At 55.6% G+C, this 27,378-nt stretch overlaps 7 protein-coding genes across 16 annotated transcripts; 4 read left to right on the top strand and 3 right to left on the bottom strand.

Moving 5' to 3' along the window:
• The first annotated feature begins 437 nt into the window (after positions 1 to 437).
• rbl1 (retinoblastoma-like 1 (p107)) lies at positions 438 to 6,855 on the top strand. Its single transcript, XM_077725405.1, has 20 exons — positions 438 to 763; positions 1,888 to 2,021; positions 2,127 to 2,392; positions 2,465 to 2,593; positions 2,670 to 2,824; positions 2,935 to 2,999; positions 3,064 to 3,241; positions 3,302 to 3,468; positions 3,537 to 3,649; positions 3,728 to 3,831; positions 3,922 to 4,059; positions 4,171 to 4,335; positions 4,407 to 4,560; positions 4,627 to 4,839; positions 4,901 to 5,106; positions 5,187 to 5,363; positions 5,428 to 5,499; positions 5,574 to 5,702; positions 5,765 to 5,944; positions 6,004 to 6,855. The coding sequence occupies exons 1-20, from the start codon at positions 602 to 604 to the stop codon at positions 6,223 to 6,225; spliced, it is 3,129 nt and encodes a 1,042-aa protein (XP_077581531.1). The 5' UTR covers positions 438 to 601; the 3' UTR covers positions 6,226 to 6,855.
• A 38-nt stretch (positions 6,856 to 6,893) lies between these two features.
• On the bottom strand, positions 6,894 to 7,823 carry LOC144202599 (regulator of G-protein signaling 9-binding protein-like). The gene is made up of 3 exons (XM_077725436.1): positions 7,564 to 7,823; positions 7,165 to 7,490; positions 6,894 to 7,073 (listed from the first exon to the last, which is right to left on the bottom strand). Exons 1-3 carry the CDS (start codon positions 7,733 to 7,735, stop codon positions 6,894 to 6,896), a joined length of 678 nt encoding a protein of 225 aa, XP_077581562.1. The 5' UTR covers positions 7,736 to 7,823.
• A 242-nt stretch (positions 7,824 to 8,065) lies between these two features.
• LOC144202568 (E3 ubiquitin-protein ligase RNF182-like) lies at positions 8,066 to 10,028 on the bottom strand. 3 transcript variants are annotated; one of them, XM_077725397.1, is made up of 4 exons: positions 9,050 to 10,027; positions 8,903 to 8,976; positions 8,575 to 8,826; positions 8,066 to 8,500 (listed from the first exon to the last, which is right to left on the bottom strand). In XM_077725397.1, exons 1-4 carry the CDS (start codon positions 9,367 to 9,369, stop codon positions 8,193 to 8,195), a joined length of 954 nt encoding a protein of 317 aa, XP_077581523.1. In that variant the 5' UTR covers positions 9,370 to 10,027; the 3' UTR covers positions 8,066 to 8,192. The 3 variants fall into 3 exon arrangements, with proteins under 3 accessions (XP_077581523.1, XP_077581524.1, XP_077581522.1); XM_077725398.1 differs by having other exon boundaries at positions 9,054 to 10,026; XM_077725396.1 differs by having other exon boundaries at positions 8,575 to 8,976; positions 9,054 to 10,028.
• snrpb (small nuclear ribonucleoprotein polypeptides B and B1) lies at positions 9,889 to 11,896 on the top strand. Its single transcript, XM_077725399.1, has 6 exons — positions 9,889 to 10,210; positions 10,726 to 10,877; positions 10,954 to 11,065; positions 11,161 to 11,443; positions 11,550 to 11,675; positions 11,744 to 11,896. Exons 1-6 carry the CDS (start codon positions 10,208 to 10,210, stop codon positions 11,782 to 11,784), a joined length of 717 nt encoding a protein of 238 aa, XP_077581525.1. The 5' UTR covers positions 9,889 to 10,207; the 3' UTR covers positions 11,785 to 11,896.
• A 417-nt stretch (positions 11,897 to 12,313) lies between these two features.
• Positions 12,314 to 16,174, top strand: podxl2 (podocalyxin-like 2). Its single transcript, XM_077726564.1, has 11 exons — positions 12,314 to 12,447; positions 13,182 to 13,421; positions 13,650 to 13,705; positions 13,916 to 14,063; positions 14,129 to 14,274; positions 14,410 to 14,484; positions 14,559 to 14,715; positions 14,796 to 14,857; positions 14,925 to 15,107; positions 15,179 to 15,361; positions 15,462 to 16,174. The coding sequence occupies exons 1-11, from the start codon at positions 12,387 to 12,389 to the stop codon at positions 15,525 to 15,527; spliced, it is 1,377 nt and encodes a 458-aa protein (XP_077582690.1). The 5' UTR covers positions 12,314 to 12,386; the 3' UTR covers positions 15,528 to 16,174.
• A 236-nt stretch (positions 16,175 to 16,410) lies between these two features.
• Positions 16,411 to 19,527, top strand: blcap (bladder cancer associated protein). Of its 4 annotated transcripts, none has more exons than XM_077725400.1 (3): positions 16,411 to 16,744; positions 17,536 to 17,868; positions 18,258 to 19,527. In XM_077725400.1, the coding sequence occupies exons 2-3, from the start codon at positions 17,656 to 17,658 to the stop codon at positions 18,273 to 18,275; spliced, it is 231 nt and encodes a 76-aa protein (XP_077581526.1). In that variant the 5' UTR covers positions 16,411 to 16,744; positions 17,536 to 17,655; the 3' UTR covers positions 18,276 to 19,527. The 4 variants fall into 4 exon arrangements, with proteins under 4 accessions (XP_077581526.1, XP_077581529.1, XP_077581528.1 ...); XM_077725403.1 differs by lacking the exon at positions 16,411 to 16,744 and adding an exon at positions 16,777 to 16,947; XM_077725402.1 differs by lacking the exon at positions 16,411 to 16,744 and adding an exon at positions 16,990 to 17,291.
• Positions 19,528 to 19,803: 276 nt separating this feature from the next.
• On the bottom strand, positions 19,804 to 26,464 carry ripor3 (RIPOR family member 3). Of its 5 annotated transcripts, XM_077725395.1 has the most exons (26): positions 26,337 to 26,464; positions 24,956 to 25,054; positions 24,712 to 24,867; positions 24,531 to 24,609; positions 24,424 to 24,447; positions 24,312 to 24,365; positions 24,102 to 24,251; positions 23,950 to 24,013; positions 23,850 to 23,893; positions 23,641 to 23,766; positions 23,443 to 23,588; positions 23,252 to 23,378; positions 23,016 to 23,176; positions 22,756 to 22,929; positions 22,606 to 22,690; positions 22,373 to 22,532; positions 22,104 to 22,342; positions 21,877 to 21,989; positions 21,648 to 21,804; positions 21,440 to 21,566; positions 21,158 to 21,340; positions 20,911 to 21,078; positions 20,643 to 20,845; positions 20,230 to 20,313; positions 20,060 to 20,150; positions 19,818 to 19,993 (listed from the first exon to the last, which is right to left on the bottom strand). In XM_077725395.1, the coding sequence occupies exons 2-26, from the start codon at positions 25,051 to 25,053 to the stop codon at positions 19,893 to 19,895; spliced, it is 3,114 nt and encodes a 1,037-aa protein (XP_077581521.1). In that variant the 5' UTR covers position 25,054; positions 26,337 to 26,464; the 3' UTR covers positions 19,818 to 19,892. The 5 variants fall into 5 exon arrangements, with proteins under 5 accessions (XP_077581519.1, XP_077581517.1, XP_077581518.1 ...); XM_077725393.1 differs by having other exon boundaries at positions 19,804 to 19,993; positions 20,060 to 20,313; XM_077725394.1 differs by having other exon boundaries at positions 19,815 to 19,993; positions 24,102 to 24,365.
• Between the last annotated feature and the right edge of the window lie 914 nt (positions 26,465 to 27,378).

Below are 27,378 nucleotides of genomic sequence, written 5' to 3'. Positions count from 1 at the left end.
GTATTGTTCAAGTATTCATAAGAGCCAAACATTATTTTTATGAGCTTTAAGCTGTCTTTCTCGTGTAAAGATCACGCTAATGGGTGATTAGTACGAGGCTAGCCCTAACTGCCAGTGACTAATAGCTACGCTAGCAGAGTTCACATAGTGCTAACTGTGGGTGCTAAATGAGCGGTGAGTGAAGTGTTCTTACTCCTGTTGTTGTGTTTGTATAAAACACTTATTTGTCGCTGCGAATGGGCTGAAAGTCACGTCATGATTTTAAATGTCAATTTGATTGATTGACACATTTATTGTATGGCCTGCATTGCCCATAATGTTTTACTAAGCTTAGGTTAACTTGTCCGGATGTGATGAAACAGCACCGGGAAGAATTGGCTTTGGGTTGGTTGACTACTCCACGTGACCAGCAAGCCTCTGGTCTCCTATTGGTCTTTGCTCGGGAGTTTTGGCGCCACTCGCTAGCGGAAGTGGAGCTAGCTTCATCTCCTCGGCCGCTAGGGGGGTCGTGTTTTTGTTTTGTTTTGTTCTCGCTCTTTATTTGGGCTTTCTATTCAAGTTTCCTTTGCCCCCAGCGGCTATTACAACTCTGCCGCTAGCCATGCGGGGCGAGGAGTCGTCGGATTCGGAGTCGGGGCGCATGGAGGAGAGCGTCGTGCGGAAGAGTTTAGAGACGCTGTGTCATGAGCTCAACATGGACGAGCGCACGGCTACCGAGGCCATGGACAACTTTACGGCCATTTGGAACACGTACACGCTGGAGGTGAGAGCCAAACTCCAACTCGCCTCACAATGAGTTCCGACCGAGCGAAAAATAACAACGACGACGACCGACACCGAGTGTGACGTCGAATGTGGGCGTTCCGACCGATTTCAAAAGATATTTTCGCTGTAGTTGCGACCATCTTGGAAGCTTTACGGTGTTTCGAGCGAGCTGCTGTTTTTTTTCCCTCACTCTCCTTGAATGCGTCACAACTCCCAAGTAGTCAATCGTGATGCATAAACATTCACCAAATAATCCTCAAGGAATAAAATATACAACCACTGAAATTCAAATAGCACACCCATTATGTTATATACTTTTTAAAAATTGTATTTATAACATACCTGTCAACCTCGAACCATTTGTGATCTTACCAAATTTTGTTTTCGCCCTTACATATATGTATAAATACATGGAAAATCTTACCACTTTACTTTTTTGTAAAAAATCACGAACAACAAGTAGAAAATGAAAGTAAACATAAACAAGGGAACAGGAAACGGAAATCACATGGTGAAAGTGTTACAAAACGAAATGTTTATCATGATCTTTTTTTTTTAGCCAATCAGAGGCGCCGGTACATATATCACTTGGCAGACATGCGTTTCCGGGAAGAAACAATGGCGGATGGTGAAAAATGGCTAGAAAGTGCCTTAATTTATTTTTTTTTCTCAAAATCACCGTTTAGCGTACCATTTTCATGTGTACAGCGTACCAATATAAAAATGGGCTTTCAGTTGTACCAATTACGGCGAGAACGTACCAGTTGACAGGTATGTTATAATATTATATTGATATACTTAAAAAAAAGTTTGATATTAACAAACGTCAACGGTGACCTACAGAGAGTGTGACGTAGAATATTCAAATTTAGTTTGACATTTTGATACCTTCTCCTGGCCGGGTTGACTGTTTGCCCCGCCTCCAACCTCACGTTCGCTATGGGTGGGCTGTTTGCTACTGTATTCCCTTCAAAATACTCTGAAAATGATGCACACAAATGTCTTCACCATAGGATAACGCACGACCACTTGCTAGTTTACTGCCATTTTGCTGTTTACCGTCATTTTTTCTTGTCGTTCCTCAATATCACGTGACGAGTGCTTTGTGGTTGTTTGGTGGAGGGCGAGCTGGTCCACTGGCTGGCTTGCGCCCTGTACGCCGCCTGTAGGAAAGGATCCGTCCCCACGGTGGGAAGAGGCTTCATGGAGGGCAACTGCGTGTCGCTCACCAGGATTCTGCGCACGGCCAAACTCAGGTGAAAACACGGCATGGACGGCAATAGACGTCCGTGATTTGTGTGTGTGTGTGTCCAAATCCCACTTGCCCAATCACGTGGTCATGATGGAAATGTGTGTGTCAGCCTGATGGAGTTCTTCTCCAAGATGCGCAAGTGGTCGGACATGTGCAACCTGAGCGGGAACTTCCGCCTCCGCGTGGAACGTCTGGAGCGCAACTTTGAGGTGTCCACCGTCATCTTCCGCAAGTTCCAGCCCATCTTCGCCGCCATGTTCCGCGAGGGCCCGCCCCCTCCGCAACGCCAGCCCCGGGGCCGCAAGCACCGCCGCCTGCCCTGCCGCTCCGCCGACGTCTTTAAGTTTTGCTGGACGCTCTTTGTCTACACCAAAGGTGCCGGCCGATTGGCCTCGGTGGCCGTCGCGTTCTATGGCGAGCACGCCGCCAACGCCCGTCTCGCTTCAGGGAACTTCCACATGATCGGCGACGACCTGGTCAACTCGTACCACCTGCTGCTGTGCTGTCTGGACCTGGTCTTTGGGAACGCCCTGATGTGCGCCAACAGGAAGGAGCTCATTAACCCCGCCTTCATCGGTGAGAATCCATCCACTTTTTGTCAAAAAAGTCCCCAAAAATGGATCAATCCAAAAGCTTGTTTTTAAAAACGAAGGCACGTCCGGGGACGAGGTGCAGGCGTGCGCCGACGAGGCGTCGCCGTGCGTGCTGGAGAGATTGTGCGAGCTTCACGACGGCCTGGTGGTGGAGGCCAAAGGCATCAAGCAGCACTACTTCAAACCTTACGTGCACAGGCTCTTCTGCCGACAGGTACGCACCTCGCCTTCTCGTTTAGCCGTCGCTAGCTAGCTAGCCAATCCACCTCCTTTAGCCGTTTGGTCAATCCAAATCCGATTGCCCCAATTTGATTTCCCTCCCAGATCCTGAAAGGCAACGCCGACCTCCTGACCGAACTTTTGGACCCTCCCAACTTTCAGGACAACAAGTAACCGCGAGCCCTCTCTCCCCGGGGTGGGCGTCCCCTCTGACCTCTAACCTTCCCCCTTCAGCAAAGCGCTCAACCGCGAGTACGAGGAGTACGTCTTGACGGTGGGGGACTTTGACGAGCGCATCTTCCTGGACGCCGACGCCGACGAGGAAATCGGAACGCCCAGGAAAGGCCCGGCGCTCTCGGCCGGGACGGGGGCGGCCCACGCCGGACCCCACGGGCCGCCGCGGGCGGAAAAGGTAAAGGGTTAACGGGCCGGGGCTTTAATCGGCGCTCAACGGAAGCATCTGTGAGCGCAGCCGGCCTCCCTGGCGCCCTCCACGCCGCTGACCGGTCGCCGCTACCTGAAGGAGAAGGACGCCCCGGCCACGCCGGTGTCGTCGGCCACGCAGAGCGTGGCTCGGCTCCAGGGCATGGTGGCCGGGCTCAGGAGCGCCCCCAGCGAGGAGCTGCTGAGCATTTTCAAGTAAGGGGCGAGGTGAGCCCGGGGGGGGGAGGGCCAGTCCGAGTCTGAGCGCCGCCCCCTTTTCCCAGGTCGTGCTCCAGGGACCCCACGGAGGCCATCGCCAGCCAGGTGGAGACGCTGGGCAGCACCTTCAAGGAGCACTACGCCAGCGATTGCGATCAATCGGCGGGTTCCCACGTCGGTACGCAAAATCGGATTTTTTAAATGTATTTTTTGCCGCGGAATTCCCAATTCTAACTCCTATCTGGTCCGCCGGCAGATTTTGCGGAGAATCGCCTGAAGCTGGCCGAGATCCTCTTCTACAAGGTTCTGGAGAACGTCCTGGTGCAGGAGAGCAAGAGGCTGCCGGGAAAAGATCTGAGCGTAGGTCCCGGCGACGGCCGCGGGGGGGGGGGGGGGGGGGGGGGGGCGCCACGTCCGTGGTGGATGACCTTCTCGTCCTCTGCCCGCCAGGCCTTACTGGAGCAGGACGTCTTCCGCTGCTCCCTCCTGGCGTGTTGCCTGGAGGTGGTTCTCTTCTCCTACAGCTCGCAGAGGACCTTCCCCTGGATCCTGGAGATTTTCAAGCTGGCCCCCTTCTACTTCTTCAAGGTGATGAGACGTGTTAGGGTTGTGAGCGGTTCCCAGCGGTTCTTAGCGGTTCCCAGCGGACGGACCGGCACCTGACGTCCCTCCCTCCCTCCCTCCCTCCCGCCCACGCAGGTGATCGAGGTGTTCATCCGCTCGGAGGAAGGCCTCTCGCGAGACATGGTCAAGCACCTGAACCTGGTGGAGGAGCAGGTCCTGGAGAGCCGGGCCTGGACTTCGGACTCGGCCCTGTGGGGAGCCTTGCGGGCCGCCGGCGACAACGTGCCCACCGTGGAGGAGGTCCGTCCATCCGGGTCGGAAAAGATGTCCGCTTCGGCGAGTATTAGCAGCACTTTTCCATTTTGGGCCAGGTCAACTTCTCGTCCAGCCTGGACTCGGGGCCCGGCTCCGCCCCCGCCTCCGGCACCGTCCCCGTCCCGGGACAGCTCCCCCTGGTGACGCTCTCGCCCATCGTGCACCCTCGCCTCCGGGAGGTCCGCTCGGGCGTGGGCAGCGCGCGAAAGGGTAAACATTTCTCTCCTTTTTTTTATTAATTTTCCGTCCACTGAGCCAGAATCCGTCCCTTGGCAGAAGTGGTCGCGGCGTCCCCGCTGTCGGTGCAGGAGCGCTACAGCTCGCCGGCGGCCGGCAGCGCCAAGCGGCGCCTGTTCGGCGACGACCCGCCGGCGGTCTCGGCCGCCGCCCCGCCCTCCCCCGCCAGGCGGCTGACGCTGGGCTCGGCCGGCACCCTCAAGATCGGGACCCAGGGGGGTCAGGCCACCGTGCTCAGCATCCCGTTGCAAGGTGGGTCCCGGCCGGCGCCGTGGCCGGCCGTCTCGGAACGGGCCTGACGGCTTTTGCTCAGGCGGCGGCGGGGGCGAGCGCACCATCACGCTGATCCCCGTGCAGCCGTGCGACGGCTCGGGCGGCGTGACCGCCCAGTTCCTGCTGACGGCGTCGCCCGGCCGCCCGCTCCCCGTGGCCCTCCCGGCGTCGCCGGCGCCGTCGGAGAAGCAGGCCGCCGCCCGGCGACCGCAGCGCACCGGCTCTCTGGCGCTCTTCTTCCGAAAGGTCTTTTTTTTTTTTTGGTCTTCATTTTTTCCCCCCCCCCTCGACCCGGCGCTGACCTTGCGCCGACCCCCGTGCGTCAGTTGTACCACCTGGCCAGCGTGCGTCTCCGCGACCTGTGCGCCAGGCTGGACATCTCGGGCGAACTGCGGGCCAAAATCTGGACGGGCTTGGAGCATTCTCTGGTCCACGGCACGGAGCTGATGAAGGACCGCCACTTGGACCAGATGCTGCTCTGCGCCGTCTACATCATGGCCAAGGTGACTTGAGGTGGAGCTTTTTATTCCAATTGAATATTATTCAGTATTTCTTTTGACTTTTCAGATCTCCAAAGAGGCGCTGACGTTCCCGGACATCATGAAGTGTTACCGCAGCCAACCGCAGGCCAGCAGCCACGTAAGGAGGCTACGTCGTTTTGACCCCGCCTCCCCCAAAAGCCCCTCCCCACCCCTGACGGCCCTCTCCCGCAGGTGTACCGCAGCGTCCTCCTGCGGGCGTCGCCCCCCGAAGAGCGCGGCGACCTCATCCAGTTTTACAACAGCGTCTACGTGCTAAAGATGAAAAGCTACGTGGTCAGATACGCCTCGCTGGATAACAGGGTGCGTCCATTTTGCGCTTCCCGTCCATTTTTTGGACGTGACACGGCGTCTTTTCCCTCCAGGCGGACGCCCCGCCGCTGTCGCCGTTCCCCTCGGTGCGCTGCCACCCGGCGTCTCCCCGTCGGGTGTCTCGCCGCCATTCGCTGTACGTGTCCCCTCACAAGTCGTCGTCGGGAGGGTCGGCGGCGCCCGCGGCGGCGCCGCACGCCTTCACCTACCGCTTCAACAGCAGCCCTTCCAAGGTAGGCTTTCCGCCGCCAACGTATGCCGGTCGGTGTCTTGAGCGCTCCCTCCCACCTAGGATCTGACCGACATCAACCGCATGCTGCGCCAGGGCTGCAACGGGCGCAAGAGGGCGGCGGGCGCCGATGCCCCGCCGAGCGCCGCCCCTTCTCTGTCGACGTCGTCACCGCCGGGGGCGTCGTCGCGCCACCACTCCCCAGCCAAGCGACCCTGCCCCGAAAGCGCCAACATCCTCTTCAAACGTCTCCAGGACGTGGTGTCGGAGCGCCAGGGCCGCTGAGGTCGTGGCGAGGCCCCGCCCCTTTCCCAGTCCCCCCACCCACCCCCCCAAGACGTGGGCTTCGTTCTGAGTTTTAAAAAAAGGAAAAGACCTTTTGGTTTCTCCCAAATCACAAAGGATTGGCGGGCGTCCCATCCCGAGCCCACCTGCCGACGTCTGTTCTTTGGCCCCTCCCACTCCAACGGGATTAAACGGCTGGCAATGGCGTGAGTTTTAAAAAGAGGACATTGAGAAAGTTGTTTTTATAGAGAGAGTTGTATTATGCTTGGCCTTTTCAAGATTTTCTCAAAAGTTCCTGTTTTTACGCACGCACTCTTTACGCTGCCCTTTCATGCGTTTCCGTTCAATGGCCACAAGGGGAGCGCTTCACCTTCACTGCCATTGACGGCGACGGACATCCAAATGCTTTTGTACACCCACAACTCTTAACGTGCTTACATGTTTGTCAATGGCGCACAAGTGAGGAGGCCCTTTTTCTTCTTTTTTTGGGGTCACCTTCAAGTTTTGGGCCCTTATTTAACGTTGGTGTGATAGTCGGCCCTTCCAAGAATGACAAAAGAGCGCATTTCAGCCGCTGAAATTTGTTCTCCGGCACCGTCTGTCCATTAAAAAAAAATCTGTTGGACTTTGTATCAAGTGGCGTTAATTGGGACCAAGCGCTGTCGCTCTCAAACAAAGGGGTGCGGCGAGGTGCGCCCGCCGCACGCCGGCCACCAGCAGCAGGCCTCGCCGGTGGCCACGGCCATCTCGTCCCCGTCGTCCTCCGGGCCGTCTCCGTCCTCGTCGCCGAGGGAAGGCGGGGGAAACGGCGGCTTCGTGGACTCCACGCACCACCAGGCCACCGGAAGCTGAGCCACACAAAAAGCATCTTTCATTTGACACTTGAATTCCCGCCTCAAAACATCCCATTTCATCACAAGTGAGGCCGAAGGCGCTCACCCGGAGGTGCATGTCGCTCAGCACGTCCTCCAGCGCGCAGAGATGTTCCCCGAGCCCCGCCTCCTCCGGATCACCGTCAGACGGGCACGCCCGCGGCGAGGCGGCGCCCGTCCAGCCAGTGGCGCCCTCCACGCGGCCCGTGTTGACCAAGGCGCGCCGGTCGTGCGACCGTCCCAGCGGGAAAAGCGTGGCCAGCCGCTGGGCCTTGCGCAGGTCGCCCACCAAGTTCTCCAAGGCGGACAGGAAGTGCGCGCACAGGCCTTCCAAGGCCGGGCGCTCTTCCGGTGCCGCTTGGGCCAGGAGACGCGGGAGGCGCCGCGACAGACCTGCGGAGTGCGTTATCACCATGGCGGGCGGGCGGCCATTTGGGGTCAGGCCTTTAAGATGGAGGCGGCTCACCGTCGCAGAGGAGGCGCGCCGCGGTCCCGTCGCGCTCCAGCTCCCGGCGCAGTACTTCGCCGTCGGCCGAGCTTCCCAGCGACGACGCCAGCTGCCGGAAACTGCACGTCACCCTCGCCAGCGTCTGGAAACGGGAGGTGAGCGGCGCCTCCTCGCCGCCGTTCTCGCTCATGACGAGCGAGCAGTTGACAGAAAAGAAGAGAAGTGTCTGCGAGAACACGAACCTTGTCCTGGACTTGAAGCCGCTGCTTTTTAAAGACTCTTCTAGTCCTCATGGTCCCCAGAGTGACAACGGCAATTAACGAGCAGGTCGTGGCAGGCTCCAAATGTTCCACGTGACATCGTTGCGAGGTCAACCCAGGGCAACGGCAAAAAGAATCTTCTTCCTTTCCCGTTGTCCATTTGGATTGAAGATTAGCTCAGCGGCTAGCCCAGCGTAGCAAGAAACAGGTGCCTAGTGCTTGCTTGGTGTGCTTTTCATGCTTTTAAAAAAACGAACTGCTTTTCCCATTTGACTTTAATTGGCAGAAATAAAAACATTCAATATAGGAATACAATGAAATGTCATCCACGGCCCCTCCTTCCACTCCAAATGGATTGGACGTCGACCGTCTGTGGCACTCGGAGAGTTAACGTTGGCAACACTTGGATTCAAGTGACGGAGGTGCGTGAGACGTCTCAGGTGCACTGCGAAAGAAAATGGCAGCAACGGGCGCTAATGGACACCGGATGCCGTGGTGGCGGCCGCCAGTCGACGGCGGAAGCCCTGGCGACGGACGGCCAGCGCCTCCAGGAGCTGCTGGGACAGGCAGTCGCAGCAGGCGTACAGCAGCAGCAGGAGCAACGTGGACGGGACCAGGCCCACCAGAAGGACGCCGGGCCAGGTGCGCTCCAGCATCAGCAGGTAGATGCCCACCGGCAGGGAGCCCAAGTACACCTGCGTCCAGGCACGACCACAAAGAGGTGGTTGGCCCGGAACCCGACCCAGCCAGCCAGCGACGCGCCACTCACCAGACACAGCGCCCCCAGCAGGCAGCGGGGCACGCGGCGGTCCCCCCGCGTACGGACGCCGCCCTTGCCCGGCGAGTCCCGGCCGGCCCGCCGGTACAGCGCCACGGCCTCGCCGTCGTTCGGAGAGGGCCACTCCGACGGCAGCTCCGCCACGGTGATCAGGAGGCCGTCGCCGAGACCCGGCGACGCCGCCGCGCTCCCGGACCCCACTCGGTCCCGACGTGCGCCGCGCTCTTCCTCCGTCCCCCACGCCTGGCCAAACAAGAGAAGAGAAGCGCCATTCTTTGGTGGAAGCAGGAAGGAAAGGAAAGGAGCCGGCCAAAGTCACCTCTTCCGGCGGGACGCTGGTCTTGCCGCGACAGAAGGGACAGGTGACCACGCACGGGGACAGCGACGACTGACCTGGAGGCGGGAAAGGTGGGAGACGCTCAAAGCGGAGGTCAAAAGGGAAGGACGGCGGTGTGTAAGCGCCTACCCACCCACGTCCAGCATCCTTCTCAGACACTTGGCGCACACCCGGTGCAGACAGGCCAGAAGTCGGGCTCGCCGACCACGTTGGTCGTAACGCTCGTAGCAGATGCGACACTCGTCCGCCGCCGCCTTGGCGTAGTTCCCGTTCCCCGGCGAAGAACGCGTGGCCGGCCCTCCCGGTTCACGCGACGACGTCGGCGGGCCTCCCGGCTCGTGGGCCATCTTTCCAAATAACGTGGTCGTGGCGTCCGTCCGATGACTCGGACTTGGCCCTTTGGCACGACCCACTTTGACGGGATTCCAAATTTGCCAATTATTTCTCATCACTGGTTGAGATGGTCACGTCCGCGCGTAAACCGTCGAGCGTCATTTTCGCTCACTTTTCTGAGGCGACAAATGGTCGCTTCGCTCATTTGGAGCAAATCCCTCGCTCGTGACGCCATCGACTCGAGTGTGACGTCATGGCTGCGGTGGAATGCTAACTGACGCCACGCTAGCATTAGCTCCTTCCAAAGACAAACGACCGCCTAACAAGGACGCACCAGCGGCAGCGCGTCACGTGACCACGCGGCACTCTCTGCCGCTCACCTGATGCACGCACACGGGCCACTTGTTGAAGGCTGTCAGTCAATCGTTCAAATTGCCTTCCAACGTCATCGATTATTCGTCGCCGGTGGCGCCCTTCGCGTCACGTCATGTCAGCCATCACTCGGTCGGTCGTTCGCGAGCTCGGTCGGTGACTCACTGCGGCGGCGGCGGCGCGCGCGGGGGCGATCCTGGATTACCATGGCAACTATAAGACCTGCGTGATGCTGCATCCATGACCTTACGTCATGTTTTGCGACAGCGCTGCCATGGTGTTTCGGTGGCGGCGCAAAGCGAAGTAATTTCCAATTCCCCTTTTTATGCTATCCATAGTCATACATTTTATATATTTTTTTAAATAGATATAAGCCTTTCCGCCAGCAGTTAAGAACAAATTGCCTATATAGTACTCGGAACCAATAACACGGTTTGAGTTCCTCCCCGAGGGTCGGCGCTGCAATTCTACGTAATTTCCTGTAAATCTCTTAAAGGCGGGCCTGGCGGGATTTCCGCGGCTCAATATTTTGGGTTTTGTTAGGTGAATCCGGCGTCAATCGGAGCCATCAGAACCGCAAACATGGTAAGTGATCGCGTACGGGCGAGTTGAACCAACGTTTGTCTCCGTGCGACTTGAATTGGGACGGATTCGGCCTCGAATTGTCTTTGAATGGACACCGACAAAGCGGGAAGCTAATAGGCCGACGTTGTGTTCACGTAGGCTGCGGAATGGAAATGGACGCCTGCAAACGTTCCCAATATGGATAAATAAATCAAAATAATCAACTTGAATTCCTTAGCAGGTTTTTTTTTGCCAAGAACCCAACAACAGGTTTTAATTACAAAGAGACCTCGTAGAATATATAAGAATTGTAACCCGGAACCATTTGCGTTGAAATCCGTCTATGTTCACCGATACAGTTTGTCCCGAACACGCTTTTTTGTTGCACCCGTGGCTCCGGGCCACCTGGTTTTGACTATCTGCCGATATCGAGTAGTGATCGATCACAGACTTCAAATGACGCTACGTTGCGTGGAACAAAACGGACATATGAAGGTGAGGTTACGTTTTGTTTTTGTGTGTGTTGTGCCTTGAAGACGGTGGGCAAGAGCAGCAAGATGCTGCAGCACATCGACTTCCGCATGAGATGCATCCTGCAGGACGGCCGCATCTTCATCGGGACCTTCAAGGCCTTCGACAAACACATGAACCTCATCCTGTGCGACTGCGACGAGTTCCGCAAGATCAAGTGAGCGCCGTCGAGGCGGGACGAGACGGGCGCCTTTCTTTCCGCCGGCTCACCCGAAACCTTCCTTGATCCTCAGGCCCAAGAACACCAAGCAGCCTGAACGAGAGGAGAAGCGAGTCCTGGGCTTGGTCCTGCTGAGGGGGGAGAACCTGGTTTCCATGACGGTGGAGGGCCCACCGCCCAAAGATGTAAGTCACCATTTGGGAAATACTCTGGCGGCCAATGAGTGCTGGTGTATGTGATCACTGATGCCAATTTTTTTTTCCCCCCTTCCCTTTCTCAGACGGGCATCGCCCGCGTCCCTCTGGCGGGTGTGGCCGGAGGTCCCGGCGTGGGACGGGCGGCGGGCCGCGGCGTCCCGGCCGGCGCCCCCATGCCCCAGGCCCCCGCCGGCCTGGCGGGGCCCGTCAGGGGAGTGGGCGGTCCTTCGCAGCAGGTGATGACGCCGCAGGGTCGCGGCACGGTGGCCGCCGCCGCCGCGGGGGCCAGCATCGCGGGGGCGCCCACGCAGTACCCGCCCGTGCGAGGGGCGCCCCCTCCCATGGGGCGTGGGGCTCCGCCTCCCGGTAAGATTTCCCTTTGTGTCTTAACTTTAGGAAGCTAGACGTGATCCAAAAGTCTTGCTTTTATGACCTCCTAAATGTGATGTCTGGCTCCTTTTTTTTTGCACAGGCATGATGGGCCCACCCCCCGGCATGCGTCCACCGATGGGACCGCCGATGGGGATGCCCCCGGGCCGAGGGGCCCCCATGGGCATGCCCCCTCCCGGCATGAGGCCGCCGCCGCCCGGCATGAGAGGTAAGGAGTTTGTTGTTATCCATTTGTCCAAACGTTGCTTAATGCCGAGCCGTGTGATTTGTTGACAGGACCGCCTCCTCCCGGCCTGAGACCGCCCCCACGTCCTTGAAGGACACGCACTGTATAATTGTTTTTCTTACTTTATTTTTTAAGTGGATGTTTGCTTCATACTGTTGTAATTGTTACAACAGTAGCATTTTCAATAAAGAAGTTTGATAGAAGCCACCGTTGTTTTAGTGTGTGTTTTAGCGGCATACTTGACATGGCAAAGATGCTAAAAGAGACCATTTGAAGGGCTTTCAGTTACAGTGGTACGTACCTCTTTGGTCATACGCCGCTGAGTATGATGACAATTGGCTGGTATGTTCATCTGCTCGTCACTCGAATGAACGTTTCCCATTGAAATGAACTAAAAACAAATGAATTTGTCCCGACAAACACCAAAATTAGGATATTGGATTGGAAAAAAGTTTTTTTTATTACAACATGGTATAGTAAGGATTATTTTCTTTAAAATGACGACCTAGTATGGCCTATACCAATATATTTGTATCGGTTTGATTAAAGCGATCATATTCGTGGTGGCGTTGTACTCTAGCGGCGCTAGGCGTAACTGCACTCTATGTTCCGAGCTGGAGTGATGCACCAAGGCGCATGCGCGACTGAAGCAGGCTGCGGTGCGTTGACGGGAGACAAAAATCAAGACGAAAGATGAGGCTCACTGCTGCGGAATCGGCGTGGCTTCTCCTCTTCGCTTTCGTCACGCTCATTGGTCAGTTTTCACACCGACACACGAAAACATACGTACTATGTGCGCGTGGACGCTGCAGTCCGGCGTCGTGCGCGCGGACTCGTGAAGAAATGTGTGACAATTTGACGGCATGTTGATGATGACGGTGATAATGACAAGAGCAACGAGTCTTTGCACTTTTTCCATTGACCGCTTTAAAGGCAGAGAATGCGCAGAATTGCTGCATCGTCGCCGCCGCCGCCACCGTCGTCACGAAAATGCGTCCGAATGATGTTTTTCCTCAAAGAATCCAGTCAAAGTTTTCGTGTTGCCGTTGATCTGATTTTGCCGTTTATCAAAAAAAGGGGGGTTTCCTCGCAATGGGCCGAGGTTTCACGCAGAAATACAATGTGGTGTACAGCTAATCCACAAGTGTCAAAGTGGCGCCCCGAGGGCCAAATGTGGTCCGCTGCATCATTTGGTGTGGCCCGGGAAAGTCAGCCATGCTGACTTTATGTATTAGGATCAAATTCAAATGAAGAGTATAGATGTATATTACAATTCATGTTTTGTTCCCCCTTTTAAATCAATAATATTCATTTTTAATCCATATTTTTCTGTGTTTTTAGTTCAAAAATCATTTTGAAAAATCAAAAAAAAAGCTCAAATAAACATTGTTTTAGATCTATAAAAATGGAATATTCGGGGCTTTTAATCCAGTTCTTTTAATCCATTTATATTTTTAAGAAATGAAAATATTATCCCGTGTCCTTTAGCACTCCCGTCCTCCAAATGTTGGGACCCGGTGAGCAGAAGTGGTCGGGTCGGGCCACCTTTGAGCGCTTTGTCTCGGCGTCCTCTCCTTTCCTCTAAGAAGGAGCCCAAGATGGATCCCGAGCCTTCGCAGCCAGAGGAGGAGGAGGAGGAGGAGGAGGCCTCGGGCACCTTGGGGCGGGTCCAGAGGCACCACGTGGTGAAAAGGACCCGTGCCACGCTGGACCTGGACACTATGATCGGTTGGTGGTGACTTGTTTTAATGTAGGACTTGGGGAAAGGTGGCAGGACCTGCCTCGTGAATAGCCACCATGTGGGGATCCAATTTTGAGGATCTCTATTTGATACTATTTCCACTTTTGAAAGCCTCTCTGTACTAACTTGCCCTTTGTCTTATTCTGTAAACTGTACGTATTTCCAACCGCGTATGAACAGCCACGTAACCCTTTGTGATCATTTCACGTCGGCAGGTTACGCTCCTCCCTTCTCGCCGTCGGACCTCCCCCTGGAGGCGGGGCCTCAGCAGGTGATCACTTAGCGCACGGTGGGCCGCCGTGGGTGCAGGATTTTCTTGCAACCCATTGGGCAAAGACTCACCTGTAAGATACCACCATTGTGGAAAGCTGTGGTCTTTTTGGGCTTGGAATGAAAACCTGCACCCCCACCTTTCAAATTGTTTGCTTTGGCTTTGGTTGCCAGCCACTTGAGCAAAAATGATCCATTTTTCTTCTGTGAGTTTTTGGAGGCGGGGCCGGATGACAGCGGCCTCTTCAGCGGTCTGGACGCTCTTCCATCTTCCGTCCGGGCGCCCACGACGTCGGGCACGGCCACGTCGGCGCCCGAGTCGGGCACGGGCACTGACTTTGGGCTCTTTGGCGTGAAAGGTAAGAGAGCTGAACATTTTTCCAAAATGAACTTTTGTTAACGCGCCGCCACTCCTTTCCTGCAGATTTCCCCCAGAATGCCACGGAAAAAGAAGTGGAAGCTCCGGAAGGCGCGGAGACCGGGGTCACGCCCGCCTCCGCTCTCTCCACCCGAGAGGGTGTGTCCGAGACCCTGTGGAAACAGATGACGGCGCCCCCTCAAGACACACAGGTACGTCCGTAGCCTTTGGCAGTGGGTCCACCTCGAAACATTGGCCATTTCCACGTCCGTTCGGAAGCGAGCAACCTTGGCAAATGGCAGCTCCCAATACACACCCCCCCCCCCCCCCCCCCGCACATTTGGCAGGTGGCGTGCGTGGACTGGACGCAGCCCAGCGGTCGCGGTTACGTCCTCCTCAACATGACGCACAACCTGAACTGCGTGAGGGCGACACACCGACACGTGCCCACGTGCGCCCCCGCGAAAAAAGCGCCGACATTTGTCCCGCCACGCAGGAGGAGTTCCGCGGCGACGGCGGCGTGCGCTTGCTAAGGGCCATGGAGCGGCGCTTTGCGCGGCGTCTCAACAGCCCCGAGGGATCGTGGCTCATCTACCTGAGCAAGCCCACGCACAAACAACCACAGATGCTGCTGCACGTGGCGTCGGAGCACGGTACGCCCGCCGACCTTTACGGCTCTCTGGCTCAAGAGGCTTCTTGACAAAATGGCGCTTGACGGGCGTCCATCTTCCAGGCGTGATTTCCACCGAGGACCTTCTGAGCCTGTTGGGAGAGATGCGCGTGACTTTAAAGAAGGTGATTTTTCCCGACCTCTGGCCTCCTCCTCCTGTGTCTTTGCGCTAACCCCGGGCCGGCCGCTCAGGTGGGGATCCAAGACTACGGCGCGCCCCCGACCTGCCCGCCCCGTCGGAGTCCGTCACAGCGCAGCGACTACGGCAAACTCTTTGTGGTTCTGGTGGTGATCGGCTCCATCTGCCTGGTCATCATCGCCTCGGGCTTCGTCTACATCTGCTGGCAGAGGCGCCCGCCGGCCGCCAAAAGCACCGTAAGTTTGTCGGAAGGAAGACGGGGCCGCCCCCGTCTTTGGTGCCAGTTTTCCCGTGCGTCTGGGCGCAGTTCCACGCGGAAGAGCTCCGCTTTGTGGAAAACGGTTGCCACGACAACCCCACCCTGGACGTGGCCGGCGACCACCCGCCCGGGGGGACTCGGCCCGAACGCCACCGAGAAGCCAAAGAAGAGAAGGAGAAGAAGCCGAGCGCCAACGGATCCCTTCGCCCAGACGTGGACCCTCATTGGCAGGTGGGATGGAAATCTGGCTGGAGCTCATCACACTGGCATCTTGTGTTCTCCCCAGGCCAAAAATTAAAAGTGTGTGTGTGTGTGTTGGTCGCTTCTCCAGGTATTTGTCAATCAAGCAGCCGTCCAAGAGGAGGAAGAAGAAGAAGAAGAAGACACACACCTGTGATGAAGAAGAGGACAGGGTGTCCGTGCCTTGAGAGAGGTGGCCAAATCTCGGGTCATCGTCCTAGCTTGTTAGCCAAGCTAGATGTTAGCCACATTTGCTGTTAGCTTGCGATTGGCGTCCATCGCAAGCATGAATAAACCCACTAAATATAAACAAGCACTTTAATGCTGCAATATCAAAACATTGATAACGTGCAGTACAACATGATTATTTTAACAGCACGATAAGAATGTACAAAACCTTGTCATTATTATGATTTTTTTTAAAAAAGGAAACTTGCATCTTAAGTTGATGAGGAGCCGGAGCTCACATGCACAGAAGCGCACATGCTAAAAGTTGCTAAAACTTGCTACGCTTGCCAACCTGGCATGAAAAATCTCCATTTTACCGGTGCGTTGGGCTCATTTGAATAATAGCCATTATGATGAAATAATGAATACCTAAAATCGAGTACATAAAAAAGTAGTAGTACTACCAACATGCTACTAACTGCTTTGACATGATTGCATTTGTTAGCAATGCTAAAGCTGTGAAGATACCAAGTTGTCAAAGTGACAAATTGTCTTTGTTATGCGCAGTGAATTTGTCATGGCTCACTCGTGTACTTGTTTGTATCAAATAAAGTTTCAAGAACATTGTCAAATCCATTGCAGTCTTATATGCCCTCTTACTGTCAGTATAGATAAATCCATGAAACCTAGTAGATTAAAACATTTATATTCAAATAGAATCAAATACAAAAAGTGTTAAGAGATGTTCAAAGATGTATCTTTTTTTTGTCCAAAAACCATAGTATCGGTACACTATCGACGTTGATTGACGGTGACGTGGTTTCGCGAATGTCACTGACACAAAATGGGCGACCGGTGACAACGGCCGTGCCGCTTGGCTCACAACGCGCTTTCACATCTATGCTTATCTATGGCCTAACCTTGTCCTTGACGACTGACCGGATTCCCCTAGTCACAAAGACCTTATTCCATCCTTCACAAATAGAAATATATTGTTGACAAGTGTTTTGGTATTCTATCATGCCATGGTATTTTTCCTTACGGGCAACTCCACGGACACCTGTGTTAGCTTGCCGCCGGGTCCTAGGATAGGCTAAGCCGAGTTGCTAATTGGTTCTAGCAAGCACATACGCAGTAGCGGAGTGAAAGGGAGCAGTGTCGTCTTGTTTTACACTTTGCTCTCATAATGATGCGGAAGAGCACCAGGTTTGTCTGCTTGAATTTCCGACGAGTGTTTGGAAAACAATTGTTTATCGGCATTGAAGGTGTTTTTGACTCGTTGGGGCGACGCGAGAGACGCTTGGTAGCCGTCAGTCGGCGTCACCGGCCTTCGCAGTCGGTCTCCACAACATGCTGTGTGTGACCTTGTTACAACCATAAAACTACGCGCCGTTATTAGGTGTTGTCTAGTAAGTCTTGCGTTGCAAAACAACGTCATTGAAAAGTGGACTTGTTCGCACATTAAGACGCCGCTAACGTCGACAGCGCGCTACGTTAGCTCTTCTCCCACAAGCGGACGTGGAGCACGTCAACGATGACGGCGTCTTTTCAAAAGGGGCCAAAATAAGTCGGCATTTTCAAATGGCTCGCATTTCTTCAACGACCATGGATTGACGTATCTTTTCTTGACTTTGAATATGTTTTGACAACATCGGCGGCAACTTATTGGCTCGTTTTATTTCATGGACGTCGCTCGCCATCGTTAGAAGGGAAAATGACTTCAATTCAATTTGTGCATATAGCCAAGAAGGCAGTACGTATTGCTCCAAAATGTTCAGAGATCATGAAAAGCGGCATCTCGACGTGCCAGTGTGAAAATGTGTTTAGTTCCCTTGGAGTGTCATCGACGGCCTCTTAAAGTCAACACGCTTGTGTATTTTTAAAAGGTCCATTTTCCATTGAAACCATTGATATTTTCACACGCCTCAATGCATTTTCATGTATGTCGAGGGGAGAGGACCGCATGAACTGTTTTTTTTTTTTCTTACTGTGCGCAGGGATGAGCTGAGCCCAGCGACGTTGCGCTTCCCGACCATCCCTCGCTGAGCCGGCGGAGACGCCCGCTCCGGAGCGCCCTTTCCCAGCGCCCCCTTCCCAGTCGGTGGCCGATTCCCAGCATGTATTGCCTGCAGTGGCTGCTGCCGGTGCTGCTGATCCCCAAGCCGCTGAACCCGGCGCTGTGGTTCAGCCACTCCATGTTCATGGGCTTCTACCTGCTCAGCTTCCTGCTGGAGAGGAAGCCGTGCACCATCTGTGCCTTGGTCTTCCTCGCCGCCCTCTTCCTCATCTGCTACAGCTGCTGGGGGAACTGCTTCATGTACCACTGCCAGGTAGGAGCCTCACCCAAAAATACATCCATGTCTGGCTTAAAAAGTGTTCCTTAACAGTCTATTTTTTTGTAGTCAAAACTGCCACTAGTTCACTTTTGGCTTGCCCTTTGCAAAAAATCCATATTTTCCTATTTATCGGTGTGTGTAGTCATTTAAATAAGAAAGTAACGGCAAAAAAAGTCATTTTTGATGTGAAACGTGGGAAGAAATCAGTAAATCTCCTAATTGAGTTGTCAAAAGATCTTTTTCAAACATTAAGAAAGCCGAAGAAAGTGAGGTTGAGTCACTGCGTTCCAAATGATGATGATGCAAATTGTATTTTAGTGTCCTGAAAGATGGAGACATTTTGTTTTTGTTCAATTCAACTAATGGATGGTATTGTGTCTCAGGGCTCTCTGGATCACTGAAAGCAATCTCAGCCACATTTGTAGTTTGCCAGTCCCATTAAAGGGCAAACTTGTGAAGAAGGACCTTCCAGCTTATTTTCAAGCCAAACGGGATTGAAAAAAGGATCTCCCCATCTCCATGGACCAGCTTTGAAAAGCTTTTTCGGCAAAAGAACTTTTCTAGTGGCCTAAGATGGCCATCTTTCCGCTCTGTCCACTTGTGAAAATGACGGTGGAAAAGGACGTGGCATTTCTGAGCCACCACTTTCTTCCACGCTACCAAAACAACAAGTGTACTTTGCATGGAAAACAATGTTTCAAAAGTCATTTTCACACATGACATTACGCCGTCCGGTGCGTAATACCTCTGCGCCGTTGGCCGCTAGCTCCGGCCATCGAAGGAGAGAAGCTCGGCGGCCTCCTCCCCCGACTTTCACCCCATTGAGAACTTTGGAGGGATCCTGGATGTCCACCGGGGTGGGAGGCGCTTCACGTGGGAACAAATTGAAACGCAGGCCGCCGGGACAGAATGGGCCAGCTGCTATCAAAGAAGGCTTTTTAAAGGGACCTGTTAACAAATGGCATTTGGCTTTCACTAAATCCGTAGAGGAGGAGGAGGACCTCCTCGTGCTGGAAATGACACAATGGCGACCGTGGTCACATCTTAAGGAGCTTTTCAAACTCATCATTTGGAACGTTGCCTTTGGGCTTTTGAAATATTGAAGAAGAAGAAGAAGAAAATTCCATCAATATTGTGGCTAATGCATGCAAAACCATAGAAAATAGCCAGAAACAAGAATGAATAACCCTCCCCAAAAGGGCGCGTTTGTGTGCTCCAAAGTAAAGTGGCGTGTCGGTTGCAGGACGGCGCCCTGCCTCACGCCGCCCACCACCCGGCCATCGTGGGCACCTAGAGGCTCCTCCCACTCCCCACCGCCGCCGCCGCCGCCACCACCACGCTGGCTTCACGACAAACTCCAACGGAAAGACTTGAAACGGAATCGGCGGCGCGGGACGTTTCCTGGCGCGTCAATTCCCAATCTTGGACGCGGCGGACAATCAGCACGGGCGACCGCTCCCTTTTCCCGGGCCGGGCTGGACGAACGTACATCTTTGATGTGATTGGCAGTATTTTCCACACACGGGAAAAAGCCACGGGGGCTTTTTTTTCCTTTCTTTCTTTCTTTCTTTCTTTCTGGGAAGCTCCTCCGCCTGGCTTGACAATGTCGCTTTTGGTTTTTAGGTGAAATAAATGCTTTTGTTTTTGCTCCCATGTTTTTGTGTGTGCATTTGTTGAATCTCAATTCAGGTGTCAAAAATGGCCATTGTTATATTTCAATAAGCTTGTTTTTCAAATGACTGATGAGTCTCGGCCATCATTGAAAGAATCTGACGTTGCTCAAAGCTTCAAATCCACGTTTAGAAACGTTTAAAAACGATTTTTAGGGATGATTTTAATAACTACACCATACAATGTGCATTGTAAGAATGTATTGATACCCACTTTGTTCTTTTTAATGAAACAGGATTGGCCAAAAGTCTGCCTAGCAACACGTGACCTTTAGGGTCAAAACTCCATGGCAAAACATCTCATTTGACACATTTGTGGGAAAAAATCGAGACAAAAACAAGTTGTGCTCATAAAAAAGTGACCTCGGTGTCCAAATTTTGGAAAAAGTCCTCCTGCATCTCCAAATCCAGCTGCTCCATTTTCAGAAAGGCCGCGTGACCTTTTTTGCCTAAACACAACAACAAACATTAAACAAGACACTGGGAATGACAGCCCACGGCCAATGTCGACGTACCGAAAGAGAGGACGGCCTCCTTGGCGGCGTTTCGCACGTCTTCGTCGGGGGATCTGCGAAGTTCCACCATGTGCTCCAAACTCTCCACGGCCTGCGAGAGCCAGTTCCGTCCCAAACATCTCAACCATTGGACGGCCCCCCCGCAGTCGGAGAGCATCGGGGCCCCTTACCGCCAAACATTTGAGCGCCCAGCATGAGTTCCGTTGGGTGTCTGCGTCCGTGCTCCGCAAACTTTCTGTGTAGTAAACCAGCGCCTGCCCACGCACACGTAAACGCGCAAGCAATGAGTGCCTGCCGTGCGTCGCCATAACGACATAAAACTTGGAATCGGCGTAAATAGAGCCGCTCGTACAATGCACGCTTTAGCCAGCAGATGGCGGCCGAGATCGACGCCCTAGTAGTACCAGTGATCGACGTCCAGGTGCTTTCACTCAGGAGTTAACCAATATGAATAGGAACTCCCCTTGCAGCCCCTCCCATTCCAAACGGATTGAACCAGCGAAGTCAACACCCACCCACGCACCCGCGTACGCACGCACGCACGCACGCACGGTGAACTCGCTGGGAGCACGTGCTAGCCTACCTTGGCTCGGAAGGCACCGCAGGCCCCGGCCCGTTTCAGGCAGCGGGCGGCGGCCCGGCGCACTTTGAGGTCGCCGTCCGCCTGCAGCGCCGCCAACGTCCGCAGCGTGCTGCCCAGAGGGACCAGTCGCCCGGCGACCCGGGACGTCATCTTGCCCAGCGCCGATTTGCGCCCGGGACCCGTCACGGCCGATAAGAAACGCTCTGCCGCGCCCAACGTCGGCGGGGTTAGGCTCTGTTAGCGTTAGCGGCGGCCTGCTGAAACTCACCTTCCTTGGCCAGGCGAGCCACGTGGTCGCCCGGGCTCGGGACGCGGCAGCGCCCCAGGTAAATGGACAGCTGGAAGACGCTGACCCGGTCGGGGGCGCACGGGGGCTGAGGGGGCCACAGCGCCGCCCTGCTGGCCGCCTGCACCTGCCGCAGAAGCCTCTGGAACACTGCACACGGTACGACTTTAAAAAAGACGCAAAATGCAAAACAATGTCCAGAAAAAGCAATGTTTTTTTTTTTGGAAACCTTTTTCCGGGAGTCCGGGCTGCTTGGCTTTGAGCTTGGCTTTGATTCTGTGCGAGTAACGCCGCCCCAGCGCCGCCACAAAGTCGTGCGAGTGGCAGCAGAACGGAGAGGAAGCGGCGTCGCCGGCGCCGCAGTCGGCCCAGAAGGCCAGGACCTCCGGCGTCCTCTGATCCTCGGGGAGGACTGCAAATCAAAGGAGGACACGCCGGGATTTCAACATGCCGACGGGGAGCGGCGACTCCAGAAGGACCCGACGGCAGAGGGATCGGTTTTGTCACTGACGCTTTTCGGCCGAGACGTCCCCGTCCTCCAGCAGGAGGCGACCGATGGTGTTCAGGACGTCAGCCTGTTGAGCCACGTCCTCCAGGAGCTCGGCGCGCGTCAAAGTAAAGTCAATCCTCGGCAGCATCTGCGGTCGACCAACGAGGGTCAGCCCGTACGCCGCCTATTCGAGGACAATGGCTCTCCTAACTAAGAGCTCCAAGTGTACCTCCAGTAGGATGCAACACGAGTCCAGGTGCGCCTCCAGGGCCCGGTCCAGACCCCAATTCCCACAAGTCAGCGGGGCGACCGGCGGAGGCGGCGGCGGCGGCTCCTCTCCCTCTTCTCCCGATCGGTCGTCGTTCCTCAGAGAGGTGGCGGAGGTTCTGTCCGGGTCAAAACTCTGTTTTGGTTCCGTCCTTCCGCTGGGAAATGTCCCGTTCTACCCGGCGACTCACTCTCCCAAGCAGGAAGCGTTGTCATCGTGGGACAGGAAGTCAAAGCTGCACAGGACTTCCTCCACGGCCAAGGTGTCGTTGGACGACGAGCGCCGCATCAGGGAGAGCTGGTTCTGAGGAAGTCCCAAACAGACCCCCTCACTTTGGCCACTGCTACATGGCGGCCATCTTGGGCCCATACTACACCCCACAGAATACTTCATTGCGTGCCGGTTCGAGCGCCTTACCCTCAGTACGGTGGCCAGATGTTGGAGCCGCTGCTCCAAGAGGCTCAGCGGGTCCGGCGGGACCTGGCCCGAGACCTGGCCCGAGACCTGGCCCGGGACCTGGCCGCCACTCTGTCTCCTGAAATTTCTCTCCAGCTCGGCCAGCAGGGCCCCCAGTCGCAGGGCCTGCGCTCGCCGCTCGCTGCTCCCGGGCCCCGCTCGGGCGTACGGGGGCGGGGACTCTGGGCCGGGGGACTCTGGGCCGGGGGACTCTGGGCCGGGGGACTCTGAACCGCCGTATTCCGGGATGAGGGATCCTGGGCCGGGGGGCCCTGTGCCGGGGGACTCTGGGATAGGGGACCCCGCGATGGGGGACTCTGGGATGGGGGACCCCGAGATGGGGGACCCCGAGATGGGGGACCCCGAGATGGGAGACTTCGGGCCGGCGTCCTGTCACCCAACACGACCAAAAGTGACTTTTCCGCCCCCAGATAAGCGAGGGACAAAAAGGTGCTTGACAAACATTGAGTCTCTGGCCCTCAGCCGACACTCGCTTCTCCGCCGGACCTCCCGCCGGGTTGTCTTTCAGGATGTCGGGGGTGCTGGACCTAAGGTCCAAAAAAAAAATCAGGCTTAGCCCCTCTTCACCGTGGGATGTGCCGGAGTTTGTCACCTGCGAGCATCCACCAGTGACAAAGGATGAGAAAAGAGTTGTCCCCACGCCGCCGCTGGCGTTTCCTGCTCTTCCTCCGGCCGCCTCCCTCTCCTCCTCCTCATGGTGACCGGTTCCTCGTCGTCCTCTCCCAGGGAGAGCTGGGTGCGGCTGCCCGCCACGCTGCTGCCCACGCTGGACGGAAGGATTGGAAAAATGGAGGGATTAAGGACAACATTTGGGTTCCGGGCTGAAACGTAGATAGCACGGAGCCAGCGGACCTGGGCGTTGTCCTGGCCCGCGATGGACTAGAGGCGATGGACGAGTACGACAGGTAGCTCATCAAGGACACTCCCCTGTCCCGCCCTCTGGCCGACACCCGAAGCGGCACCGAAGCTCCGCCTCCTCCTCCTCCTCCTTCCCGCAGCTCCCTCATCATAGACTGCGGGAAAAAAAAGACGGCAAAGGTTCCTCCCCCGCCACGTCTTCCCTGAGGCAGGAGGAGAAGAGGGCCCACCTGGAAGTACTTTTCCGAGAAGGACGGCGTACTGGGCGCCGTCCAACTTTGCACCGAGGTCTTGCGGCTCCACCCCGGCGGCCTGGCGCCGGACGAAAGTCCCGCCTTGTCGCCGCCGTCCAAAGGGCTGCGCCCAAAAGACGGGGGTGTGGGCTTTGAATGGAATTGGAATGGACTTGGTGGCGTCTTACCTCCAGGTGACCTCCAGCTGGAGCTTAATGGTCCCCAGTTGGGTGATGTCCACCACCACGAGTTGGGGAGTGGCCACCAAGAAGGGGGCGCTGGCGCAAGTCACCGTGCCCACCAGCTGCCAGCCCAGACCCTTGGCCTCCGAAACCTAGGAAAGCCACCAATGGTAAGAGGCACAGCACTTTGGGGGGGGGCCTTACCTTGATCTCAAAGTTGCGGCCGATGCGCGGCAGGAAGAGCATCTCCTCCTGCTCCCACGACTGGACGTCGTCGCTTTGGATGCGGCCGCGGATCTTCCAGCGCTGGCGGCCCAACTGCACGGCCACCTGAACCGGGGAGGCGTCACGGCTCCGCGTTTAGGATGGACGCCGGGAGGAAGTACATCTAGCTGCCGCACCCGGGGGCTCACCTCGTATTGGTCTCCGGGACACAGCCGGGCGAAGCCCACCAGACCTGGGGGCGGGGAAAGCCGTCAAGGCCGTCCAAAGTCTAAAGTTCGGCGGCTCTACCTTTCATCTTGACGTGAAGTTCTCCCAGGAGGCCCTCCAGCTCCCCCTCCATGTTCGACATGTCCTGCAGAGAGAGAGAGAAGGAGAGCCGTGTGAGTTTGAGTGCTCTCACCCCCCTTTCCCAAAGGAGATTTGGGGGATCCTTGTTGGACCTGCGTGCTGAGCCTGTGGTTGCGTCCCAGGTCCAGGAGGCTCTCGCGGGATTGGCGCGTGGAGGGCGCCAGGGCGAAGGCCCTCTTCATGTTGACGGCTCCCTGGCAGAGGCGCCACTGGACGCAGTAGTTCTCGTACAGCTCGTCCACCTGCGCGGAAAGGGCGCTCACAGTTTCCGTAGACCGTGGACCGCGGACGGCGGACTTTACCTTGCTGACTTGGAACTCCAGCTTTCGCATCCATCTTTCCTGGGCTCGGATCTCCTGCGGGAGCAAAGACATTTTGTCCTTCTGCTCAGACGTGGGGCCGTGTGCTTCTCACCTTCTCCAAGTCGTACTGGAAGCCCTGCAAAGGAGACCAAAGTCGGATTCATTTGGGGGCGACCTGGTTTTATCCTCAACGCGCCGGACTTGGTTTTGCCATCTCACCAGTCGAGAGTTCCTCTTGGTCTGTGTCTGGCGCGTGGACAGAAAGTCCATCTCCGTCTGGTGGCGCTCCACGTGCTCCCTGCGCAAAGGCATCCGATCAGAGCCGCAAAGCTCCGAGCCAAGACTTTTCTCGACCCCGACTTAAAGTCTCTGATCCTAAACGCTCCACCATCAAACCCACCTGAGGCCTTTACGTAGCGCCCGGAAGACGGCGTCCACATCCTCCGGCCGCGGGGACCAAACGGATCCCGGCGCTCTCCCGGGAGACGAGGCGCCCCGTGGAAATTTCCTCTCGGTCGGGGCTTGGGAGCGCAGCGAGTTCCGAGCGGCCGAAGGACTGCAAAGGGGGGGGACCCAGCGGGCCCGGCTATCAAAAGGCCACATTGGAGGCACCCGGCCGGCTAAGACGCCCGCTGGCCACTCACCGCCGTCGTCCCGTCAGAGAGCCCAAGCCCGCGAAGGAGCGGCTCCGCCGGATGGGATTTCCGTCCGAGGGCGAGTGGAATCGCAGTTGGACCGACATCCTGCAAGGCAAAACGCGGGCGGTTCAACGTTTCCGCTTTGACCGCAGATCTCTCTCCCTTTCAGGCCTGGGCGTCACGCTGGGGCAAAGCGGCTCCCGTCGGAGAGCCGCCATTCGTCTCTCTTACGTATCGAAGCGCCCGGATGGGCCGGATTTCCTCGACTTGGACTTTGAGACGTCGGATCCCAAAGTTGAGATTTCCGATTTAAGAGCCCGATTTATATGCCGGAGCAGAGATCTTTTTTTTTCTTCCTGGACAAGCGAACGCTTTGCATCTTTTTTTTTTTTTTTCTCTCCACGGTTTCCTCCTTTTGTTGTCTTGCCGGGAACTTCCCTCTCGGGTTTGTCTGTTCTGGAGGACAGCGGAGGACAGCGGAGGACTGCGAAGCGCGGCCCTCCCAAAAATAACAAGAGCGCTGGAAAGGCATGTGGAGGATTTGTCCACGCGTGTCTTCTTGCCGGCAGTTCAGAGGTTAGCGATGACTCACAAGGGGATCACAACGATGCCACAAACACAAAAAGTCTTCTTCTCACAAACACGACTTTACGATCCATCTGTTTTTAGGTTGGATCAAATCAAGATGGCCAATTGTTTTGGAGTTTCTTCTTATCTGAACATTGTCCTGCTTGGGAAGCTCTCGCCGTTGGCGTGCCGGTCTCCGTTATCTTTGTCCGACAGGGCAGTGGCGTGCGCCTGCCTGCCTGCCGGCGGTACGTAAACACACACCTACGCTGCCGCCGCCGCCGGCTCTCCGTTATCTTGGGCCGACAGAGCAGCGATGATTCCCCCCCCCCCACCCGCTTAAAGACCCCCCCCCCCCCACCGACCGTTGTTGTGGATTTTATCTGGCGCTTCTCGGCAGCCAACGAAGCGGCCCTCCCACTTCCAACGGATTGGACATCTAGCACCATCCACGGCAGCCGACCAGGTCCAATTTCTTGGGGGCTCCCAAAGGAATGACTCTACTAGGTAGGCGACGTCCCATCCGTTCCAAGCGGGAGGCCTGGCGCCAATTGAAAGGAACCCAAGGAGGGGATTGGTCGCCTAGAGTCGTCTAGCGGTCCGTGGGAAAATTCCAAAAGAAAGATTGTTGTTTGATCCCGGGAGAAGCGCGAGCGGACGTCCGATCCGACCCAAGCGGGACGGGAGGCCCACCAGAATCAAGGCGGCGACCAGCAGCCAGAGAAGAAACGGCGTCGTTCCTCCGACGCAAAGTTGCCGCCGCTTAAGCAGCGGGGCCGGGCTTCCCGCTTGAAATGGATTGGACGGCCGAGGCACTTACTTGTAGCAGGAGGTCCGCTCCGGTCCGGATTCCCCGACGACGAGGAGGTTCCGTCCGCCCGTCCGTCCTTCCAGGAGGTCCACTGGCTTTTTGCTGCCTGTCAAACTTGACGGGGCCAGTGGGGGAGATAGGGGGAAGAATGGGGGGGGGGGGGGTAGACCCTCCCTCCCTCCCTACCTACCTCCCCCTCCCCTTTCTCTCTCTCTCTCTCTCAGTTGAGCTCCTTTTCCTGCTGGTTCTTTGTTGACTTGGCTTGGACTTCCTCCTCCTCCTCCTCCTCCTCCTCGTCTTTTCCTTCCTCTGCCTGGCCTAGCTTCCACTTTTCCCTCCCCCAACGCTTTTCCTACTTTCCGAGTGTTGTGTGATGCCTTTTCATTCAAATTTTTCATCAAATCTTGATTTGACTTTGCTTTTCTCTTTTAATACTTTATTTTTGTGTTTCTGTGAAACCAATCTTGACTATCCAAATAAGTGACTTTTTATTCTTGCTCTTCTGACAACTACATTTATTTTGAAAAAGATGATTTATTTTTGTACTCTATTGTTTTTAAATCAAAGGTTAAAGACAACGTTAAACAATGTGCAAGTATGCCTGCCCAATGCTTCTGATTGAATTGTGTGTGAAGAGTCAAATAGTTGCCCCTCCCTTTTTTGAACTATCCACTTCTAGTGTCCCAAAATTCAAAGGTCATTTAGTAAAAGAGGGCAACAAAAATCTCACGCTAGGCCATGTTTTAAAAGAAAGTAGAAAAATAAGTTTGAATAGCGTTTTTGCGTTTGTGAGCAAGATCTTGTTGTCCTTGTTCTAAGTGTAGCCCATTTGTTAGCTTTTGTTGGAGAACGCCCCCTACCGTATGTTTTGGGACTAACTACAATATCAAAATGTGGAAAGTCAATGGAAAAGGATAAAAAGGACAATGCTGCGCTGTGGTTCTTTTTTGTCCATCTTCCAAAAAGTAGACTAAATCCAGAGGATGTAAAAAAAAAAAAAACCCAAAGAGGACAATGAAGCACCCGGATCCCCATCAGCCTCGGTTGCCGT

Source organism: Stigmatopora nigra, chromosome 10 (assembly GCF_051989575.1).
Source record: "Stigmatopora nigra isolate UIUO_SnigA chromosome 10, RoL_Snig_1.1, whole genome shotgun sequence".
Lineage (NCBI taxonomy): Eukaryota > Metazoa > Chordata > Actinopteri > Syngnathiformes > Syngnathidae > Stigmatopora > Stigmatopora nigra.
The sequence above is the reverse complement of the archived record's forward strand: the minus strand, read 5'-3'. Positions and strand labels throughout refer to the sequence as shown.

Excerpts from the sequence above, each read along its gene's own strand:
- rbl1 (XM_077725405.1), top strand. The coding sequence starts at position 602 with ATGCGGGGCGAGGAGTCGTCGGATTCGGAGTCGGGGCGCATGGAGGAG. Across the intron at positions 2,393-2,464 it reads GCTCTTTGTCTACACCAAAG|GGAACTTCCACATGATCGGC; the intron begins GTGCCGGCCGAT and ends GTCTCGCTTCAG. Across the intron at positions 3,000-3,063 it reads CCCAACTTTCAGGACAACAA|CAAAGCGCTCAACCGCGAGT; the intron begins GTAACCGCGAGC and ends TTCCCCCTTCAG.
- LOC144202599 (XM_077725436.1), bottom strand. The coding sequence starts at position 7,735 with ATGAGCGAGAACGGCGGCGAGGAGGCGCCGCTCACCTCCCGTTTCCAG. Across the intron at positions 7,491-7,563 it reads GGCGCGCCTCCTCTGCGACG|GTCTGTCGCGGCGCCTCCCG; the intron begins GTGAGCCGCCTC and ends CGCACTCCGCAG. Across the intron at positions 7,074-7,164 it reads TGAGCGACATGCACCTCCGG|CTTCCGGTGGCCTGGTGGTG; the intron begins GTGAGCGCCTTC and ends TGTGTGGCTCAG.
- LOC144202568 (XM_077725396.1), bottom strand. The coding sequence starts at position 9,369 with ATGAGAAATAATTGGCAAATTTGGAATCCCGTCAAAGTGGGTCGTGCC. Across the intron at positions 8,977-9,053 it reads GAGAAGGATGCTGGACGTGG|GTCAGTCGTCGCTGTCCCCG; the intron begins GTGGGTAGGCGC and ends TCCCGCCTCCAG. Across the intron at positions 8,501-8,574 it reads TGCTGGGGGCGCTGTGTCTG|GTGTACTTGGGCTCCCTGCC; the intron begins GTGAGTGGCGCG and ends GCCTGGACGCAG.
- snrpb (XM_077725399.1), top strand. Across the intron at positions 10,878-10,953 it reads GACGAGTTCCGCAAGATCAA|GCCCAAGAACACCAAGCAGC; the intron begins GTGAGCGCCGTC and ends CTTGATCCTCAG. Across the intron at positions 11,676-11,743 it reads GCCGCCGCCCGGCATGAGAG|GACCGCCTCCTCCCGGCCTG; the intron begins GTAAGGAGTTTG and ends ATTTGTTGACAG.
- podxl2 (XM_077726564.1), top strand. The coding sequence starts at position 12,387 with ATGAGGCTCACTGCTGCGGAATCGGCGTGGCTTCTCCTCTTCGCTTTC. Across the intron at positions 13,706-13,915 it reads TGGAGGCGGGGCCTCAGCAG|TTTTTGGAGGCGGGGCCGGA; the intron begins GTGATCACTTAG and ends TTCTTCTGTGAG. Across the intron at positions 14,858-14,924 it reads TGCGCGTGACTTTAAAGAAG|GTGGGGATCCAAGACTACGG; the intron begins GTGATTTTTCCC and ends CCGGCCGCTCAG.
- blcap (XM_077725400.1), top strand. The coding sequence starts at position 17,656 with ATGTATTGCCTGCAGTGGCTGCTGCCGGTGCTGCTGATCCCCAAGCCG.
- ripor3 (XM_077725391.1), bottom strand. The coding sequence starts at position 25,053 with ATGTCGGTCCAACTGCGATTCCACTCGCCCTCGGACGGAAATCCCATC. Across the intron at positions 23,379-23,442 it reads CAGCTGGAGGTCACCTGGAG|CCCTTTGGACGGCGGCGACA; the intron begins GTAAGACGCCAC and ends TTTTGGGCGCAG. Across the intron at positions 22,533-22,605 it reads CTGAGGGCCAGAGACTCAAT|GACGCCGGCCCGAAGTCTCC; the intron begins GTTTGTCAAGCA and ends GTTGGGTGACAG.